The 22,804-nt window shown below is 44.5% G+C and overlaps 1 protein-coding gene across 1 annotated transcript in view; it reads right to left on the reverse strand.

Annotated features, from left to right (window-relative positions):
• OXCT1 (3-oxoacid CoA-transferase 1) overlaps positions 1-22,804 on the reverse strand; it is a 261,457-nt gene that overhangs the window by 220,501 nt on the left and 18,152 nt on the right. Inside the window, exons 4-5 of the mRNA XM_082251643.1 lie at positions 6,661-6,796; positions 3,250-3,399 (exon numbers count right to left, since the gene is read on the reverse strand). Coding sequence (XP_082107769.1) covers positions 3,250-3,399; positions 6,661-6,796 — 286 coding nt within the window. The remainder of the gene's footprint in view (positions 1-3,249; positions 3,400-6,660; positions 6,797-22,804) is intronic.

Consider the following 22,804-nt stretch of genomic DNA (forward strand, 5'->3'; position numbering starts at 1 on the left):
TCGAACGTTTTATCGAACAATTTTTTTATTGATATCGATCACGTGTCTATCGCGATACATATCGTTATCGTTTTATAGCCCAGCCCTAGTTCTCAATAGCACCCAAATGCTGTGGTGGCATTCAAACAGGCATGAAAAGCTGTACATTTTGTTTCTTGGACCTTGGAAAGGACAGACCAACTCATCATACCACCTGGATTGCTCCTGTTCAATTTAGAAATTTTCCTTGTCCCACCACAAGGGAGTGTAGGTTTTATACTTGATGGGCAATGGCTAGAGACAGATACAGCCTCCTAGAAGTCTATGCGGCACCAAGGTAAACAAACACCTAAGGGGTGCTGTGGCCATTGGATTAAGGCAAGTATGCATCTGTCGATTGGAAGGGTGGGTAATGTTGGGTCAGAGGGAAAAGTCAAAAAGCACGCGTTTGTGTTAAAGTGCACTTATCCTTGAATAGAGAAGCCTAGCTACCTGCTGCACAGCTGGCAACACCCTCCACCAGCCATTCTCAAGCAGTGTTCTGGAGTAACCCTAGGGTTCCACAGAGGTTGCTAAGGCTTCCTTAAGCTGTGGTCAATTGACCTCCCATAACATGGTGTCTTCATATTTATGGCAGAGCCAATAGCATGACACCCAGGGAGGTCAGCAGTTTCTAAGATGCTACAACCACCACACCTCATCCACCATGGATTAGTTGCTTAGCTCATGCATCATCCCAACTTTTGTATGACTCAGACTATTAGGACCATGTCAAGGCCAACTAGATGGTTCACGGTTTGGCTTTCTGCATCAATGTAAAAAGGTGTTCATAATAAAGTGGCAATTATACATCAGTTTGCAGGGAGTCCTCTTGTTAGAGGTTGATCAGAAATCATGTAAAAAACTGGAAGGACCCTTTCTACAAAAAGGATAAGTGTTCAGAGATTACAATTTGAAATGTGCTCCATTTTCTTCGCCAAAATAAACCGATGAAACTCAACAGCACCATCATTTCAAAGCAGTATTAAAACACATCAGCAAACATGGCGTGGTAGATGTGGTAGCTGCATTCATTTACTATTTTAGGCTCAATTTCTTGTATAAACCCAATTCCCAAAAAGTTGGGACACTACAAATTGTGAGTAAAAAAGGAATGGACTAATGTAGAAATCTCAAACTTATATTTTATTCACAATATATTATAGATAACATAGCAAATGTTAAAAGGTCAAGAAATTTTGAAATGTTATGCCAAATATTGTCTCATTTCGGATTTCATGAGAGCTACACATTCCAAAAAAGTTGGGACAGGTTGGGACAGGTAGCAATAAGAGGCGGGAAAAGTTAAATATACATATAAAGAACAGCTGGAAGACCAATTTGCAACTTATTAGGTCAATTGGCAACATGATTGGGTATAAAAAGAGCCTCTAGGAGTGGCAGTGTCTCTCAGAAGTGAAGATAGGCAGAGGATCACCAAGTCCCCCAATGCTGCGGCGAAAAATAGTGAAGCAATATCAGAAAGAAGTTTCTCGGAAAAAAATAGCAAAGAGTTTTGAAGTTATCATCTACAGTGCATAATATCATCCAAAGATTCAGATAATCTGAACAATCACTGTGCGCAAGGGTCAAGGCCGGAAAACCATATTGGATGCCCGTGATATTTGGGCCCTTAGACGGCACTGCATCACATACAGGAAAGATAATGTAATGCAAATCACAACATGGGCTCAGGAATACTTCCAGGAAACAATGTCGGTGAACACAATCCAACGTGCCATTCACCGTTGCCAGCTAAATCTCTATAGGCCAAAAAAGAAGCCATATCTAAACATGATCCAGAAGCGCAGGTGTTTTCTCTGGGCCAAGGCTCATTTAAAATGGACTGTGGCAAAGTGGAAAACTGTTCTGTGGCCAGACAAATCAAAATTTGAGTTTTTTGTACAACTGGGACACCATGTCATCCAGACTAAAGAGAACAAGGACAACCTAAGTTTTTATCAGCGCTTAGTTCAGAAGCCTGAGTCTCTGATGGTATGGGGTTGCATGAGGCATGGGCAGCTTACACATCTGGAAAGGAACCATCAATGCTGAAAGGTATATCAAAGTTCTAGAACAACATATGCTTCCATCCAGACGTCGCCTCTTTCAGGGAAGACCTTGCATTTTCCAACATGACAATGCCAGACCACATACTGCATCAATTACAACATCACGGCTGTGTAGAAGAAGGATCCGGGTACTGAAATGGCCAGCCTGCAGTCCAGATCTTTCACCCACAGAAAACATTTGGGGCATCAAAAAGAGGAAGATGCAACAAAGACCTAAGACAGTTGAGCAACTAGAATCCTGTATTAGACAAGAATGAGACAACATTCCTATTCCTAAACTTGAGCAACTTGTCTCCTCAGTCCCCAGACATTTGCTGACTGTTATAAAAAGAAGAGGGGATGCCACACAGTGGTAAATATGGCCTTGTCCCAACTTTGAGATGTGTTGACGCCATGAAATTTAAAATCAACTTATTTTTCCCTTAAAATTATACATTTTCTCAGTTTAATCATTTGAGATGTCATCTATGTTGTATTCTGACTAAAATATTGAAATTTGAAACTTCCTCATCATTGCATTCTGTTTGTATTAACAATTTGTACAGTGTCCAACTTTTTTAGAATCGGGTTTGTTCTTTCACCTTGTGATCCTGCCAGTGAGTCTGTTTTTCAAAAGACCAAGCTATCCTGCAAATGTAGCAGGTAGAGGGTTGAGTCAAACCATCACTGACAGGGGTACTTACAATGATCAGCTTTTATTTATGCAAACCCTTTATCCCAAAAGGGAAACAAAAAACAGTTACTGTAACTGCTTATGAAGTATTTGCCTGGAGTTTGGATTCAATTTCTAAATCTGCTAGAATATCTAACATTTCCCCTCCCTCAGGCGGACAACGCTGCTGTACAAAGCAGTTACTCTTTCATCCGGAGTGGGGGTGCTCTAATACAGGTGGGTGTTACCTTTCACCTGGTAATCTGACCAGTGTAACAAAAAAAAAAAAAAAAAAAAAAAAAAAAAAAAAAAAGGTAAAAAGCCTAAAAGGAAAAAACATTAAATGCAGCTACCACATTTAAGGATTGGCAAGATGTAATATGTTTTGGGTTTAATATCACTAACCCATTCTCTTGTGAAGAGGGAAATAAGCAAACATTTTAGAAATTAATTTTTTCCCTTCCTGGAAGAAATAAAAGCAGCAAGTGGGAATTAAATTCTCCTTACCTCTTTAGGTTTGCTGGAGATTGCAATTGTTCCATCCTTATTGTATTTTATAGGCGCTCCCCCTTCTTGAATTAATGTGCCGTAACCGGTGGGTGTAAAAAATGCTGGAATACCGGCACCGCCGGCTCTGACTCTCTCTGCAAGAGTTCCCTGGTGGGGAATGAACACAATTTCTAAGTTAAACATTTACATTGCTGTGATTTGTATTAAAAAAAAAAAAAAAAAAAAAAAAAAAAAAAAAACACCACTAGAGAGTAGAATAGAGATAAAACATTCAGCTTGTGAAGTTCTGGGTCAGTTTATAGATTTTAAAATTGGAGGCTGTGCAAAACTATTAACATCGATTTATTTCTCGGATGCAATATAGAAAATACATCTTATCTAGTTGAGCTCAATAAAAATACTTTCCTTAAAATGTGCTCTAGGTTCAAAGTGATTGTAAAGTCTCCAAAAAAAAAAAAAAAAAAAAAAAAAAAAAAAAAGCCAACCTATAAGCATATTATACTTGCCTCCCTGTGCAGTTGGTTTTGCACATGGCAGCCCCAATTCTCTTCTCGGGTCCCCCTGTGCTGTTCTCCTAGCCCCTCCCTCCTATCGAGTGCCCCCACAGCAAGCAGCTTGCCATAGGGCACCCGAGCCGAGCTGCAGCTCTGTGTATTCATTCAGGAGGTGAAGCTGCAGTTCAGCCCCACCCCTTCTCCCTTGATTAGCTGACTTTGAGCCAATGGCGCCATGGCTGTGTCTCAGCCATTAAGGAGGGAGAGAAGGCCAAGGGACTTGCGGACATCGCTGGACAGAGAAGGGGCTCAGGTAAGTATTAGTGGGTGCCGGGGAAGCTGCTGCACACAGGATTTTCATCTCCATGCATAGACTGCATGAGGATATAAAAAAAAAAAAAAAAAAAAAAAAAAAACACACCTTCCTGACTTTACAACCACTTTAAAGGCATTGCTGACAGAATAGAACCAGCAATAAAACAAGCATATTTAAGCCTGTGTAGAGGGCTCTCAGCAAATGCCAAGTTAAAGCAAAGGTGATGAACAGAATCCAAGTGTTTTGTAACAGAGTACATGGCTTCATTAATGGCTCCTCTCCAAGCTGCAATAGTTTACCAGTGGGGCAACAGCAGCTGAATACATTAAACATTATTATATTAACACACTGCACCTAAAGCTTTTGAGAGGTTTTTTTTTTCAGCCTTCACTTTGCTTTGCAGGTATTGGAGATATAAGATATCCCAGGATACACTGGTAAACCAACAAGCAAACCAAAACAGTCATCAGCAGTCACTTCCATTGGAAGTATCTGGTGCAGACGTCACATCTGGTGTGCAGTAGTAAAGTGAGCGGGGTCCAGACTGGAGCGGAGCAACTAGCAGTGGGGAACACATGGCGTGCAACATGAGACTGCAATAGCAGAAGGTGAGTAGGGACCAGAGAGGATAAAGCAGCAGAGGATCAGCAGAGCTAAAGGAGGGGGGGGGGGGGGGAGGGAATTGGAGCAGGATAAACTAACAGAGGTAAAAAATGGTGAGCAATACAATCAGGAGGTGAGCTGACAGAGGATCAGCAAACCAGAGGATCATCAGAGCCAAGAGTCACTGAGTGGTGCATCAGTAGAGCTAGGGGTACTACAGAGCAAGGGATCTTCTGAGTGAGAGTACTGCTGAACTGGGGTTCTACTGGGCCCCTTTAAAACAAATAGAAAAATTCAAAAACACACACGGAGCAATTACTAAGCTTCATTAAAGCCTCACCCGAAGAAAAGACACCCATGTTGAAGCAGTTTTAAAGTGTTAAATTCGAAGCAAGTGTATAAGAGCCTTAAAAAGGAATGGGCCCTCAATTCGAGGGCCACCTAGGAAGAGGCACCAGCAGAGCAAAACCAACATTTTAATGACTTAGCCTTGTTTATTGAGCCATTTGATATGTTACCTTCCAACATAAGGAGAGCCCATGTCGAAGTCTGGCAAATACAAAATGCATACGAATTTAATTAAAGAGGCGGCTCATCCATGTTATTCTAAGAAACCTTTCCAGAAATTTTATAAAATAGGCAACTCCCATCCTTCTATGGATTAGTGGTTCCAAATTAAATAACTACTGTAGTAGGGGACACAAAGATACACTCTGCGTCTTTCCGCCCGGCGGACTCTGTTTTGCTCAGCGGAGATAGATTTGACGATCTCCACTTAGCAGGCGGATGACAGGTCCGTGTACTTTGCAGAGACAGACCCATCAGCTTCCTGATCTCCTCTATTGGAGATTGGATGAAAGCGTCCGCCTGTCAGTTTTCATCCGATCCTCCAGACGGATGGAAAATGGGGTTTCCATCTGTCTGGATTTCACGGACAGGACCAAATAGAATAGCAGTAGGTGCCAGCGGACATTTCGCCGCTGACTTCCGCTGCTCCATAGAGCTGCATGGAGCAAACGATCAAGTCCGCCTAAAAAAAACTGACAGGCGGACCTGATCGGAAAGGCTGTGTGAAAGGGGCCTAACTATTCTGTTAATTTGGCGCAACTAGAGTTTTTTTTTTTTTTTTTTTTTTTTTTTTTTTTATAAAATATATATATATACATATACATATATACACACACACATACATACATACACATGATTAGATAGGTATCACATTATTACAATTGTACTTTTATGGTGACAAGGTGTAACATAGGCAGGCCAATTCTAATCAGGACTAAAAATAATGCAAACATGTAATGAAAACATAGTGTAGTGTTCAATACATCGGCAAAACACAAAATAGAAAAAACATTTTATACAGATTTTACAATTTCCTTAACAGAAACTATAAAAATAATAATTTGGCTGGCTGCATTTAGACATGTGCTTGGTTGTATGCTAAGGGATCAGTTTTTGTACACAGACCTTGCCTACAAGGTTGTAAATCCCATATGCTGCATTAACTTCAGCCTTCTGCAAGATAATTTATTCCCCAAAAGGTAAAAGTAAAAAATGACATTAGCAAAAGTCACACTGCATAACAGATGAGAATGGTACCCGATAACTGTACACGTCATGCTGCCAAAATAAGACCCAACATTATTGCAGTTCAGCTCCTTAACATTCATGTATTCTAAAAAGGGATAAACATACATTCCCCATGATCATAAAGCATTCCCGGCACCCTGCGCCTCAACACTATAGTACAGAATGCAAAAAAAAAAAAAAAAATAAAAAAACCCCAGAAGAGCTCAGTATGAATTTGGCTAATTCGCCACATGGTCTTCAGCTCAGGTCCACAAAGCACATGGGCTGCAGCTTTGGTCCACATTTGCAAGGATCTCCTGGGTTAATTTGTTGAACAAGCCAGTTTAGAGATGAGGCCCAGCACTACAGACAGAATATCCTACAAGTCTCTGATCTTCTTAAAGTAATTACATCACTCACTTGTGGTACCAGTTCCACTTCTAGTTCTCCTTGTAGATACTGTCTCTCAAACTCTGCATTCTCACCCACGTAGGACGACACCATTCTCTTGATTTGTTTGGTCTTGAGCAGCAGACCCAGGCCAAAGCCATCAACCCTGCAGAAACATACAATGTAGACTGAATTAGGACAGTGGACCTGAAAAACTGAAAGGCAAACCTTACTGATATTTACAGGTGAATTGCAATGGTCAATCACAATCAATTTAATGAAACATTGTCAGTCGAGATTCATTCAACAATATGGTGGGACAATCCTGCCTGTAAAAACCTTCAACACTTGAGGCTCTACCTATTCAACATGGTGTTGCTGTCCTGTTCTTCAGGCTCTAGACAGGCTTTGCAATAAAGGCAATAGTAGCCACAACATGCATGCAATGGTACCACTGAAGGTTTTGGTAGCCACACAGTGGGGACAAGAATGTTCTATATGGAAAGTGCTAAAGGATGGAAAGAGTTATAAGGATGAGTATTTCAGAGAGACCTTATGGCAATCAGATTTCAAGTCAAACCCAACAAAGCCCATTTAAAACATTGAGTTATAACCCGTCTGGACTTTCCCCAACTGCAATCCCCACAGAACATTTCAAAATATGGCCAATAACACCCAGATCAGGTGACAAATTCTACATTCATAAAGAAATGTGGAACCCAACGAGTTCTTGAGAGGAAGGCAATTAAAGTGCAGGTAAAAAATAAAATAAAAACCCATCCCGATAGATTTTATTCTCTCCATCCAAGCTGGGCTGGAAGCACAATGTTACCCTCAGCACAGCCGACTTGCAAGTTTGCAGAGCCAACCATACAAGTTCCTGATATGCTCAAGAAGGTTGGTTGGGTAGAGGTAGACTATGTACCTACACAACCAACCTCTAAAATCTATGTCACTCTGCAGTCACCAATATATAGTTGTGAGCAAGTAGACCTGCACACAAACCGAACTAAACATGAACACAAGGCTTCGCATTTGGAGACCCATACCTACAATAACAGCCTGGTGAGTTTCTATAGAGGGCACAGAGGAGATATAGCTAAACACCACACGCATTTGCAGCACTTTCGGCAAGCTTTGTTGAAGCTTTTAAAAAAGTACCATTCAACTCCAGTTTGTAAACGTTGAACACAGAACCTAATGGAAGTGTAGATTGCCAACCTAAGCAAGCAGCCTAGCAGGCTTACAACAAGCTTCAAGAAGTTCTGGAGCCTGCTAGCAGTTTACCTCAAGTGGCAAACACCGCAGTTTGAAAATGTTGAACACAAATCCTAAAGGGAGTGTTGATTGCAAGCTGCTAGCAAGATTCAGACCTTGACGCTGGTTGTAAACCTGCTATCTTTAAGTGGTAATCCGCACTTAAATTGGGTTTCCATTTTACTCTAGTTTGTAAAATGTTATTTTAAAAGCTTACTGTTCTTCTACAAGCTGAAGCCCATGTGAAACAGGTCAAAGGGCAACAAAATAGATCAGAGCAGAATTTCTAAGCAGCCTACACGGTGGCTGAATGGGACAGCAGGAAGGAAGACAGTCAGTAGGCTCAGAAAGAAAATTATATATATATATATATATATAACTCTGATTAAACCTCTACATCAATGGAATATTTATGAAGGAGTTTTGACAAATACACTGGACACAGATCTAAAATAACAGATCTAAAATAATCAAAAAGCGAAATTCTTCCCAAAGTCTGGGAAACATGACAGGTCCATGACAGGTCCTAGAAGACTTTGGGACCAGTCAGGGCGCAGTGCCTCTCGCACATGTGCAGTGGACACCCAGCTGTGAAGCCGCAAGATGTCACAGCCAGGTGCCCATAGTAGAGATGCCAGCACTGCCAAAGGACGACACTTGAAGAAAATGGCTGAGGTGAGTACACCACTGGATGGTGGGACAGGTGAGTGACTTTATTAAAAGTCAGCAGCTACACTTTTCGTAGCTGCGGAAAATTATGAACTTCGTTTTAAAGAACAGGCTTGTTTTTGAGTACTTTTCTTCAAGGATGCGTTGCACTGCTCTCATTTCTGCCTTTTCTTTCTATGGTCCACCATTTTTTTTTTTTTTTTTTGAAAAAGGAAGACGCCTGCATCCCCGACGCTGCAAAATCATCCGCCATTTTTAGAGTTTCCCGCACTGACACTACAAGTGCCTCCACCAGCGCATTTTCCCGCACGGCTGCAGATGAGGATAGGTAGTCCTTGCCATCCGAGTGCGATGACGCAGAACCCTCAGGGTAACCCACGGATGCCACAGGCAGGGGAGGGCATAGGGCGCTATTTACTAGTGGTATTTTTTTAAAACCAAATTCACTTTGGATACCAGGTTTTCCATAACCGACGGTAAGGCAGACAGGGGTTGTGACCCAGAGGTGCCCACAACCACAAGTAGAGGATCTGTAGGTGAAACTTGTTCCTGGGACTCCATATGAAACCTGGAATAGTGTCACTTTAAGAAAACTGCAAAAAAAAAACAGACCCACACCACTGCACCAGCAGTACTTAAAGTCCCAGCCACTAGCACTGCAGATAGCAGGGTGAGAGACCTACAGGGACGCCAATAGACATGCCACCATCCGATATGGAGGAGAATAGAATTGGTCTGCTGTGCAGAGAAACAGTCGTCTCTCTCTCCCCCCCCCCCCCCCCAGGACCCCTGGGGTTGGGGATGAATGCCCTTAGGAAAGCCTGGGACATACAGAAAGGACAGGGGGAATGGGGGTACCTAAGGGCCTGACCTTCCCGGGGAGGGACTTGCGTCCACCCCGAGACCACCAGAGCTTACAGGGGGGGGGGGGCGGTAGGTTAGAAACTACTCTCCATAGCAACGACAATCGGGTAGGTGCCACTCTGGACAGTACCTCTACTCGAGGTGGGGGTGCTGACAGTCAAGGGGCATGCTGCGACTCAGGCCGAACCAGTGTGCGTCACGGCAAGGACCCACTTGCGGCCACCAGCCCCCGTCCATTAGGGCTCTGTTGTGGTGAGGCCTAGCACGGGGCTAAAACCTGCACAGGCTGGCTGGCCAGACTGGGAGACCTTGTCCAGTTCAAAACCCAGTCCGGCTGTTGATTGCAGTTCTCTCAGGAACTCATAACTAGCTAAAAACAAAATTTTAGTTTTAAACAAAAAGGTTCCCTTTAAAATGAAAAACAAGCTAAGACCGAAGTCCCAGCTGAGAACTAGGTCCCACTCCTAAACAAGGCAGAAACAAACAAACCTATAGCAGAGTGAGTGGGTGTATGCCTTCAGGGGCTGCCCCATAGGCGTGGTAAAGATTTTTCCTGCCTAGTGTCCTACTCCTGTAGGAGGCAGCATAACCCAATGGTTAAGAAGAATATGGAGCTGCGTTTATTAATAAACGATGGAAAAAAAAAATAAAATATTAAGATTCTCTTTAATGGATGCAAAGGATTTTTACCCTAGTTTATAATCAGCGACTTGGTGGCACAGTGGCAAAATGTTGGCTTTTTATACCTTTAAAAAAAAAAAAAAAAAATATATAAATTCTGAATATAAAATCATTGGAAACTAAAAAGTGTATTTCCACTTTTGAAGCCAAGTTCTTATTAACCTCCCTGGCGGTATTCCCGAGTGTTGTTTGGGGTTAATATACAGTGCCAAAACGGTAACCCCAAGCCATACTCGGGATTACCTCACAATCAAAAAAAAAAAAAACTTACCTTCCACTGCGATCCCTCACCGAGAAAAATAGTTACCGAGACAAACCGGTACAAAGAACAATTGGCTACACATCAGAAGTTTTCAAGATGCAGAAAGTGGGAACCAGTGACCAAAGATGACATTTGGCAATTTCTGGGCTTAATTTTTCAGGGAGTGGTGGGGAAACCACTGCAGAAGTGGTATTGGACAACCAATACATTACTTGCCACTCCATTCTTTGGCACGGTCATGTCAGAATACACATTCTCCCTCATTGAAATATCTCAGCTTCGAAAACAAGAATTTGATGAAACTACTTATCCTACACCAAAACTGAAGAACATTTGGGAAGTATATCAAATGATTCTAAAGAATTTCCAACTGAGCTATGTGCCAGAAAGACATCAGCATAGATGAAAGTCTAATGGCCTACAAGGGTAGGCTCAGCTGGGTGCAATACAATGCATCAAAGAGGGCGCGATTTGGCGTAAAATCCTGCATGCTAGGTGAATCGTCAACTAGCTACATTTGGAATTCAGTGGTATACACTGTTAAGACTCCATTCACACTAGCACGACTTGTCAGGCGACTTGTTTGCCCTCAAGTCGCTAGTCATAACAAATACAATGTAAATGAATGAGAGACCTCTTAAATGGCACTACTGAAGTCGCTCCGACTTCAGAAAAAGGGTCCTGTACTACTTTGAGACAACTTGTGTCAATAGACTTCAATGGGAGTCGCCTCCAAGTCGGATCCTTATCTTATTTGAAGCGACTTATCAGACTTTCCAGGAAGAAGAAAGATTAGCCAGGCATTCCACACATTGCAGCCATGCCTATATGATATATAGAGATATATATAACACACACACATACCATTATCTCTGCTTGGTCTGTGTGAGTGGCACTGGTGGACGCAGTTAAGTGGCACTGGTGGACACTGATTCGTGGCACTGATACGTGGCACTGGTGGACACTGATACAATGCATTGATACGTGGCACTGGTGGATACTGATTCATGGCACTGGTGGGCAATGAGGAAAGGAGTAAAGGAGTAAAAAAAAAAAAAAAAAAAAAAACAGAAAAAGGGGAATTAGGTCACAACACATCATATTCTGATTGGCCAAATACAAAGTAGTCTGTCATAAGTCGCGCAAAATAATTCACAAGTCACGGTAAAGTGTCGCTCCGACATGGGGCGACTTATGGTCGCGGCAGTGTGAACCGGCTCTTAAGGAACGAAATGCTTTCAAAAATACAGCAATTATGAAATGGCAACATCTGTTCTTTCACTAAATGAGCTATTGCTAAATAAGGGCTATTGTGTAACAACCGACAACTTTTAGAAATCTCCAGAACACTATGAAAACAAAAACTGATGCCCATGGAACCATAAGGGTTAACCGGCGGGACATGCCGCCAATGATTGGCAAAAAGCTCAAGACCGGAAAAATGGTTGCCTGGCAGAAAGGCAAAATGATGGCACAAGATAGATGTGTGCCTAATGAGTACAGTTCATAATACCTCCACTGTTATGGTACGCACTAAAGGTGGGAAAGAAGTCATGAAGCCACAAGTAGTGACAGACTACAACACAATGGGAGGCGTCGACAAAGCAATGACATTCTACCCAGCAATGAGGAAACCGCAGAAGTACTATAAGAAGATGTTCAGACATCTTAAGCAACGATTGTAGAATGCCTACATTCTGCACCAAAAAAAAAAAAATACATATTTTAGGTACCCTGTGTAAAATGGGCACAGACATTGTAGAGACTCAAATTTCACTGCAAAAGGGTAAATACGCTTTGAGCACTCTCCCAAGTCTGTATGTACCTAGTACTGACCAGCAGTGAGGGTCATTGGTCTGCAAGGTAAATATTTGCATTAGAGATCAGTTTTATCTTATACAAATGAGCAGTCAATAGCAGAATTGGAAGACCTGTATGGCAGGTTAATGATTAATCAGGTAATTGAAGAAATATGCCTAGGACTAGATGTCAGCTATGGGAGTGCTGCCAGGATCAAACCACCTTCATCAAGGGTAGGGTCCTAATCACCTGTCTGACATTTTCTGGCAGTCCGCTCAGCTCCTGCTGTCTAGCTATAGGTCACACCACTGGGCAAAGAAAACGGATTACCAAGAGTATAAACTATACTAGGAATTTTTATCTCTTCCCCAAATCATTGTGGCCTGTGTGAAATAAAATTCTGCATCTTAAAGCAAAAATCAAGAAAGCCCCTCTAGATAACCACACATTGATCAGCCATAACCTTATGACCAACCACCCAATATTGGGTAGATCCCCTTTTGCTGGCAAAACAGCCATGTTGAGGCATGGATGCCACTGGACCTCTGAAGGTATGCTGTGGTATCCGACACAAAGCCCTCAGTAGACCAATCCTTTTAGTCCTGCAAGTTGTGAGGTGGGGGCCACAACGGATTGGGTTTCCTTTTCCAGCACATCCCACAAATAATTGCATTTGGAGGCTAAGTCAACACCTCAAACATGTTCTGTTCCTCAATCCATTCTTGAACCATTTTGGCAGTGTAGCAGGGTACATCTTGCTGAAAGGAGACTGCCATCAGGGAATATTGTTTGCATGAAAGTATACTTGGTGCCCAACAATGTTAAGGTAGGTGGCACGTCAAGTAACATCAATATTGCATCCTGGCACCATCTGTTCCCAAGGTAAGGGACACATGCACCCGGCCATCCAAAAAAATGGATTTTTGTAAAATCTTACCGTAAAATCCTTTTCTCTTAAGCTCATTGACAGACGTAGTCCTCGTTGATTAACAACAACTCGGGTTATGCTGCCCTCTACAGGAGTAGGACTAGACAGGAAAGAAAACGTTCTGGCCACACCCTAGGGGCAGTCCCAGAGGGTGTATCCTCTCACTTCCTGCTACAGCAAATCAGTTATGTCACAAAGCAGTGTTTAGAGAATTTAACCCAACCCAACTCAAAACAGAGGGGCGGGTACTACGTCTGTCAATGAGCTTAAGAGGAAAGGATTTTACGGTAAGATTTTACAAAAATTCATTTTTCTCTGTCGCTCATTGACAGACGTAGTCCTCGTTGATTAACAACAACTCGGGACGTCCCAAAGCAGTACCACAAATGAGGGGTGGGATGACAGAAATCAAAATCCAGAAGGCCCAACCGGAGCCAACCAGAAGCATCAAGGACTCATCGAGCAAAAAGATGAGACCTAAGTGAAACACCCAACAAACCCTTGAGGTAGACCAACAGTCTCCTCAGATTGCGGCCTGCAGAACCTTGTGGCCAAAAGAGACATCTGACGATGCCATCACATCAACTTTATAAAATGTTGTAAAGGTATGAACCGACGATCAAGTCATCGCCTCGAAAACCTGGATCGCTGACGCCTGATGGCGGAAGACCCAGGAGACACTAGGCGCCCGAGTAGAGTGCGCCTTAACAGGGAACGGAGGATTCCGACCCTTAATTAGAATAAGCCTGTACCACCGTCTGACTGATCCATCTAGATATGGTCGCGGCAGACACAGGCAACCCCCTTCAAGGGCTATCCGTGATCACAAAAAGTGAGTCAGTCTTACGAAAACAAGTTCGTAGTAGTCAAGTGTATCCTTCTGAACCCCATCCAAGGAGTGTAATGCAACTCCCAAGGATGGCTAGTCTTAGGACACGGGGAAGGTAACAATATTTTTATTCAGATGAAAACTCTGAAAACCACTTTAGGAAGGAAGGATGGATTCGGAAGAAGAACCACCTTATCCCTATGAACCACCAGAAATGGGGAACGACAAGATAATGCGGCCAGTTCTGACACCCTGCGTGCAGAAGTAATGGCCACCAAGAAGGCCACCTTCTGGGATAATGCAAGAAGGGAATCTCCCTAATATCTTCAAAGAGAAGTTTCTGAAGCCAGGCGGTAAGGGTGCACGCACTGGCGGAGCCAGATGTCGCACCCCTTGGATGAAATTCAGCACCAAGGAATGATTAGCCAAAAGGTTTCTGAAAGAAGATTGCCAACGCTGAAACCTGACCCTTGATAGTGCTCAAGGACAATTTCTGCTCAACCCCTTGTTGCAGAAAGACCAAGATTCGGATCACCGAATAGGTATGTGGGGGAAATCCAAGAGATTCACACCACGCAAAGACTTCCATGTGCTGGAAGTCGCTTTCCTTGCTTTAACTAGAGGTAGGAATAACTGAAGCTGACACTCCCTTGTCCTTCAGTACCTGGGTCTCAATGGCCAGGCCATTAAGCCAGCGACTGTAAAGCAAGATGGAAGATCGGTCCCCGAGACCGCAAATCCTCCCTGAGAGGAAGTCTCCAAGGAGCGTCCGCGACTAGCCTCACCAAGTCGGTGTACCAGGCTCGACGAGGTCAGTCCAGAATATACAGAATAACTGGAATTCCCTCCACCTCTATCCTGCGAAGAAGTTCCCGCGGTAACTTGAGAGGATGGAAGGCATGCCGTAGCTGATACTGCCCCCACGGGGCGATCAGTGTTTCTGCTGCGTCCACTAGAAGATCGCGGGTGCGAGCTACAAACGCACCTTCCTGTTGAGCCAAGGTGCCAACAGATCCACATCCGGGGTGCCCCAATGAAGGGACAGCTAGTGAGATACCTCTGGATGAAGAGGCCATACCCCTTGATCCAGAATCTGACGGCTGAAATAATCTGCCTGCCGATTTCCCACCCCCGGAGTGAACAATGCGGGGAGATCTGGAACAAACCGTTCTGTCCAACGAAAGATGCTAGTCGTTTCGATGGCCACCAGGACATTCTAAGTGCCCCTTTCTTGACATAAGTCACGACCGTGACATAGTGCGATTGGATCCGAATCGGGCTGCTCTAGAGCTGCTCGGTCCAGTAAAATCAGACAAAATCTGATCGCTCTCAGTTCCAATACCCTATTGGTAACCTGGATACTATCGGAAGGAATGACTTCCCCTGGTTGAGCATCGGAGGCTCCCTGGTCCGCTCGCCCAACCGGATCCGATTGTCCAGGAAATCGGAATTCTGATTCCATAAGAAAAGAATCTTTCAGGAGAATTCGGGTATGAGACTGGGTATACGGTACTGCCTCTAAGAAGGCCACCATCCGTCCCAGCCAATTGACGGACAGCAACATCCGAATCGTTGACTGAACCTTCTGGAGTTTCTCCGCAAGGAGAAAACCTCTTGCCCAGGATGTATCCAACCTTAGGCCCAGATAGTTCAGTCTCCTGGTGGGAACCAGGGATGTGGGAAAGCGAAGAAAAAACGCTGATGTCCTGCGATGATGGGGATATAAAGATAGGCATCCTAAATGTCTATGGACGCCAGGAATCCCCCTGATGCAGGGAGGCCACCACTGTTCAGATGGACTCTATTTTTCCCCAAGTCCAGAAATTGGACGCACCTTGCCCTCTTTCCTGGGCATTGTGAACAGGTTCGAATAGAACCCCTGAAACCGTTAAATGTTAGCAGGGAAGAATCGCACCGGTGGAAGTGATCGAAACTCGATCCTGTATCCTGACCGTATGACCTCGCGAACCCCTTAGTCTGGGGTTCCGGCAAGCCATGGATCCGGAAACCGGTGAAGACGCCCCCCCACTCCAGAGATGGGTAGGGGGCGCATCAGGCTGTATTTTTCAGGCTTGGCTGAGCCGGACTTTTTGTTTAGCCGACCAGCGCCCTTTGAAACCCCTCTAAAGGGGCTTTGGAGGGTTTCGCCTTATCGCCCGCCCTCGCGGAACGAACAACTCCTTAGGAGCAGTAAGTGAAGGTCCTCGTTGGCTACGAGGTCCTCTTTAACCTAACAGTCTGTGGCAAGACAGCAGGTGGTACCGTCTATCCTTTAAAGAGGGATTCCTCAAACGGATAGCGCCTAGCCATGCGTTAGGAAATAACAGGGGTTCATTTCAAAACGACCCCATTTGGGTAAAGGAAAATCCTTCGCCCTTTTGGTAGGCTAACAAGTACCAAAAAGGAATCTCAGTCTCAGCTACCTCTGCCGGTGTAACCTCAAGACTAAAGGTTTCCCGGTTTCCCGGACGGACACAACTAGTGCATCCACCACTCTTGTGCTATGGCGGAGGCAGAAACGTTCTCCTCACTGCTGAGGAGACATTACCTGAGACAACAGCCCCATAAGAGGGACCTGCAGCTGCATTGACCAGCTCCGAATCCGTATCTGAAGTATCAGATAAACAATAGGGGTAGGCGGGGGTCGCTTCTTGACCCCCGTCCCTGACAGGCCACCTCCACCCGGGATACCAAAGACTCCAAAACTGCCGATAATGCATTAAAAACAAATGGGGTACTGGAGGGTCCTGCGGCCACCTTGAGGGGATCAGGTGGGGATACCTATGCGGCAGGATCAATGATTATACAAGACACTTGCCAGCGACAAAAAATGACAAAGTAAAAAACTTTTTTTTTTGTGTGTCCCCCAGTCGCAACAGCGCCCCTCGGTGTTACCTGTTTGGACCCCACAGAGAGAGATTGAGACCCCAAGGCTCATCCCTGATGCACAGAAGTTTTCATCAGCTTGCTCAGTGCTGTCCTGTTACAGACAGGAAGTCTTTGGCCCTATTTCCTGGGTAAAGGAGGCGGCTCCGCCCCTTAACACGCCTACCGGCGCCTCCCCTTGGCTCCATGAGGTGTTTGGTCACCTCAAACATGGCCGCCCCCATGTTGGAGACACGAGGCTACGCCAATATGGCGGCCTCGTGTGCTCTGCAAGAAAATGGCGGCGGCCTGTTAGGATAGCGGCGGCTTAGCAGCGGCCTGCGGGATGCTGTATACGGCCTAGCGGCCTGTGGGAGTGCATCGGCCCCCCAAACTTCACCCTGGATGGTGATCAGCCTGGCCGGCGGTACCGGACTCTGGTGGGCCGCATGCGGTCCGTGCCTGCCCTTGCTGGAGGAATGCGATCTGGACTGCAGTTATACATGCATAGACATCGCCCTGTGAACACCTCTGACAGGTAGGATACCTTATGCTACCACAGTAATATTCTAGTACTGCCACTGACTTCAGTCATCTTTACAGTTTTGAAATGACATTAGATTGTCAGCTCCCAAACCAAGCCTCCTGGTGACTTGTTCACAAAAATCACACTCAAATAGGGGGATCTGTGACATGTTATAGGATAGAGGGGAGACCCATCCTTACCATTTCAGAGAGGGGCCCGCGTTCACCACAAAACCCATCAGGGGGAAAAGGGGGAACATACTACTCACCATACCGGAACCAGGCAGGCGCCAACTCCTGACAGTACCCCTCTCCACCGGGGTGGGAGGGCTGTCGACCAATACGGACGCCGTGACTCATGGTCATTGGCGTTTCAGCGAGACGTTTAACTCGCAGGGTCAGTCCCCGTCCAGTGGGACTATGTCGCGGCCGACCCAGCGCGGAGCTATGGCCTGCACGCGCTCGCAGGCTGAACTGGGGTGACCACTGGATCTCAACATCCAGCCCGTCGCCTAGTTCCAGCTTTCTTGCTTGAAGATCTCACAGGAACACTGGAGAAAAAAAGCTGTCTAAAAATCTAAGAAAAAAATCCTGCCAGGACCGAAGATCCCAGCAAGGTATCTAGGTCCTTACTCCTAACTAGACAGAAAAAAACTGATTTGCTGTAGCAGGAAGTGAGAGGATACACCCTCTGGGACTGCCCCTAGGGTGTGGCCAGAACGTTTTCTTTCCCGTCTAGTCCTACTCCTGTAGAGGGCAGCATAACCCGAGTTGTTATTAATCAACGAGGACTACGTCTGTCAATGAGCGACAGAGAAAGTAGATTCATCAGACCAGGCTACCTTCCTCCATTGCTCCATAGTCCAGTTCTGATGCACACGCCCTTTGTAGGCGCTTTTGGCTGTGGACAGGTCAGCATGGGCACCCTGACTGGTCTGTTCTGATTTCCAGTAAACTTCAGTTATATAGTAAAATGTACAAAATAAGCGTTCCTGAACTTTTACAGAATCAGTTTGGAGCCACATTCGATAGAGACAAGCATGTACATGTCGTCAGTCACTCAGCTATACAAAGCCACTGTCAAACAGTATAGTCATACCAAGTAGGTCTCCTCCCAGCCTTACCTCCTACTTTGTTCAATTTATGGTAGAATTAGGCTGAGCAGTACCCTCCTTTTCAATTGTTATAAGACTTAGGGCTCTTTCACACAGGCGGACCGTTCAGATCAGTCTGTCCGTTTTTTTTGGCGGATCTGAACGGTCCCCCCATGCATCTCTATGGGGCATCGGATGTTAGCGGAGACATGCCCGCTGACATCTGATCTGTCAAATCTGGACAGATGGAAACCCTATTTTCCATCTGTCCAGCGGATCGGATGAGAACAGACGGACGGTCCGTTCCCATCCGATTTCCCCCATAGAGATGCATGGGGAACTGACAGCTGTGTCTCCACACACAGCGCAGAGACAGCTGTCAGCCTCCTGCTCAGCGGGGGATCGGCAGATCGATCCCCCGCTGAGTTAAACGGAGTCTGTCTGACAGATGGATTGTGTGAAAGGGGCCTTAGGGGTGAGATTAACTAAAATTGTAGCAGTCAGAATCTGGTGCAGCTGTGCCTGGTAGCCAATCAACTTCTAACTTCAGCTTGTTCAACTTCAACAATAAAACCTGGAAGCTGATTGTGTTTTTTTTTGTGTCATCATTTTGCGTTACGGGGAGCATTTCCCCATTTCCCCTGTAGTACAAACTGGGTATGAGGAGACGGAGTATCTCCTCCGGGGAACGTCCCTCACGTGATCATGGTGTGCGCAATGACGTCAGGCATCAGTGCACTCCCATCTCACGCATCGGAGGCTGGATCTTCTAGGACGGTGGCCACAGCAGACACAGGAGTGACAGGAGGACTGAAGACAGTGGATGTTGGTGGACCGGTCCAGTGGCAAGTTAGAAGATAACTGTATAAAATATTTTCAGAATTTTATATTTATATAAAATAATCAGTGCGGGGGGGGCATTTTGGTGGGTGTGATTTTTTTTTGGGAGGGGGGCAGCATTTCATTCTTGGACCCAGGCAGCACAATCTTGGGCCAGCCCTAAAAGGCGTGCAGTAATAAAACTAATAAAATGGATATTGGGCTGGGTCAGCAAAACCCTCCCTCTAGAGGAATGGTTTCCTAACGCTTATGCTCACTCCAGGAGCTTTAGTTACAGTTGAAATAAAAAAAAAAAAAAAAAACTCCACACCCCACAACAGAGAAAGAAATAATTTTAGAACTTTTTCCACCTTTAATGTGACCTATAAACTGTACAACTCAAATTGAAAAAAACAATTGGTCGGGGGGGGGGGGGGGGGGAGTAGATATAGCTGTGTTCAGAATAAAGCAATTACATTCAAACCTATGGTAAATAGGAGTCACTACACACCTGCCATCATTTAAAGTGCCTCCGATTAACCACGAATAAGTTTATCTGTTCTAGTAGGTCTTTCTGATATTTTCTTAGTCGCAAAAGCCTTGATCCGCAGAGAGCTTCCAACGCATCAGAGGGATCTCATTGTTAAAGATCAGTCAGGAGAAGGGTACATTAGATATACCATGGGGTAACACAGGGAAGACAGTCATCAAGTGGGAAAAATATGGCACAACATTGGACATTACCAAGAACTGGACGTCCCTACAAAAATTGATGAAAAGACAAGAAAACTGGTCAGGGAGGCTGCCAAAAGGCCTACAGCAACATTAAAGGAGCTGCAGGAATATCTGGCAAGTAATGGCTGTGTGGTACATGTGACAACAACCTCCTGTATTCTTCATATGTCTGGGCTATGGGGTAGAGTGGTAAGACGGAAGCCTTTTAAGAACATCAAAGCCCAGCTCAATTTTGAAAAAGACACATCTGAAGTCTCCCAAAAGCATGTGGGAAAATGTGTTATGGTCTGATGAAACCGAGGTTAAACTTTTTGGCCATAATTCCAAACGATATGTTTGGCGCAAAAACAAAAAACTGCACATCACCAAAAGAACATCATACCCGCAGTGAAGCATGGTGGTGGCAGAATCATGCTTTGGGGCTGTTTTTCTCCAGCTGGAATAGGGGGGCCTTAGTCAAAGGTAGAGGGGGTTATGAACAGTTTCAAATACCAGTTAAGAGTGTCAGAAAACATTCAGACTTCTGCTAAAAAGTCTTTGAGCATGACAACGACCCAAAGCATTCATCCAAATCAAAGGAATGGCTTCACCAGAAGATTAAAGTTTTGGAATGGCCCAGCCAGAGGCCAGACCTGAATCAAACTGAAAATCTGTGGGGTGATCTGAAGAGGGCTGTGCACAAGAGATGCCCTCCCAATCGACAGATTTTGAGTGTTTTTGCAAAGAGTGGGCAAATATTGCCAAGTCAAGATGTGCCAAGCTGATACTCATACCCAAAAATACTGAGTACTGTAATAAAAATCAAAAAGTGCTTCAAAAAAAGTATTAGTTTAAGGGTGTGCACACTTATGCAACCATCATATTTTTTTTTTTATTTGACTTCCCTCACCCTAAAAGATTTCTGTTTGTTGTACAACTCAGTTAACAGTTTTATAGGTCACATTGAAGGTGGAAAAAGTTCTGATTTATCTGTTTTTTTTATATCACAGAAACCTGACATTTTAACAGGGGTGTGTAAACATTTTATATCCACTGTATCCCAGGAGGCATTACTTTCCAGTTTCCACCATTCAAAGAACATGTAAAACAGACCGGTTTGCTCATGTGCATATCTGATGTGTCTCTATACATCTATTTTTATGAATGATGGAAAGCAATGCCTCCTATGATATGCAATGTTTATTCTCTACCAGTCTCTTGGGATCCGAGGCAGCGGGCAGGTCAAAACGGATAATAGAATGCTTTTAGCTTTGAGTTCACACTGTTGCGGTGCGAGACGCTGCATGCAATTTGCACCGGTATCTCAGCACATTCCTGTGCCAATTACATGTGGCGTCTCTGGGGTGCGATTTGAGCCATGCATTTGTATGGCTCAAATCGCACAAAACTGGTGCAGGACCCTTTTTTGTCTGCACTAGAATCGGATCACATTGCTGTTCACACCCACTATATACGATTTTGAAAATCACGCTGCATTTTTCAAACAGATTGCAGGGATTTGTTACTCGACATACATTGGTTTGCATGGACAGATTGCAATTAGATGCAGTGCCGAACCCGCACTGCCTCTAGTGTGAACCTAGGCTTAAATGGTACAGAGCAGACCAAAATGGAGCAAGGAAGGCCCCTTTCACACACGAGTCCGTCAGGCGGACTCCGTTTTTCTCAGCGGGGGGGGGGGGGGGGATTGATCCGCCGATCCCCCGCTGAGCAGGCGGATGACAGCTCTGTCTCCGCGCTGTGTGCAGAGACACAGCTGTCAGGTCCCCATGCATCTCTATGAGGGAATCGCATGGGAACGGACCGTTTGTCCGTTCTCATCCGATCTGATCCCCCCCGACGGATGGAAAATAGGGTTTCCATCCGCCCGGTTTTGACGGATCGGATGTCAGCGGACATGTCTCCGCTGACATCCGATGCCCCATAGAGATGCATGGGGCGTCCGTTCAGATCTGCCCAACGCCCAAAAAATAAAAAATAAAAATAAAAAAAATCCGTTCAGATCCACCTGTCACTCCCCTGTGTGAAAGGGGCTTAAGGGAATTGTATTGTTCAACACACACTAGGAAAAGTTAATGCTATCACCATTTATAGGGGACCTTGCACTCTGAACAGCTCTCATTATCAACTACTGCTTTATATCTTTCACTCTTCCCTCCTATCGCAGCTCATTTTGTCTGAGTTACTTCATTAAGACTTAATGTACAGAACAGGTGGTAAATTATTAATAAAAACCTTGTTCTAGGTCAGCTACTTGTGTAAAACCAGAAATAAGGTCTGCACGGCTCATTAGCTCAAAATGACAGCAGAAAAAAAAAAAAAAAAGTTGGCAATATACAATAAAAAAAGGTTTCACAAAATGAAAACTGAAACAGTGAAAGTTTGATACATACAAAAAAAATGCTAAGGCCTCTTGCACTCTGCAGCTTTAAAAAGATCAGTACAACCGTTTTTACTGAGCTAAAATACCGACCATTAATTGTAATGTGCCTATGCACACAGGCGCGTAAACAAGCCACGTGAATTCAGTAAAAAAAAGTAAAAAAAGCTGCTTTTTTTTACACCTCATTCCCACAAAAGCGCATTTACATATTATGCAGAACAAGAAAAAGATTAAGTTTTCAAATACTCAAAAAATACACACAATAGAAACATCTGAAAAATCAGATGCTCAAAACAGGAGTATCATGTGCAAGAGGCCTAAGGAGTTCACAAAAAGAAGTGAAGCCACTAGAAAGGAGAGTGGGTCACTCAACTTGAAGAACTTAACATGAGAATAGAATTACACCATAGGTCACTAGTTATGTGATGTTAAAACAAGTATGGGTTTAAATGTTTTTCCAGCA

This window comes from Pelophylax lessonae (genome assembly GCF_965119305.1).
Source record: "Pelophylax lessonae genome assembly, chromosome: 1".
In the NCBI taxonomy this organism is placed as follows: domain Eukaryota; kingdom Metazoa; phylum Chordata; class Amphibia; order Anura; family Ranidae; genus Pelophylax; species Pelophylax lessonae.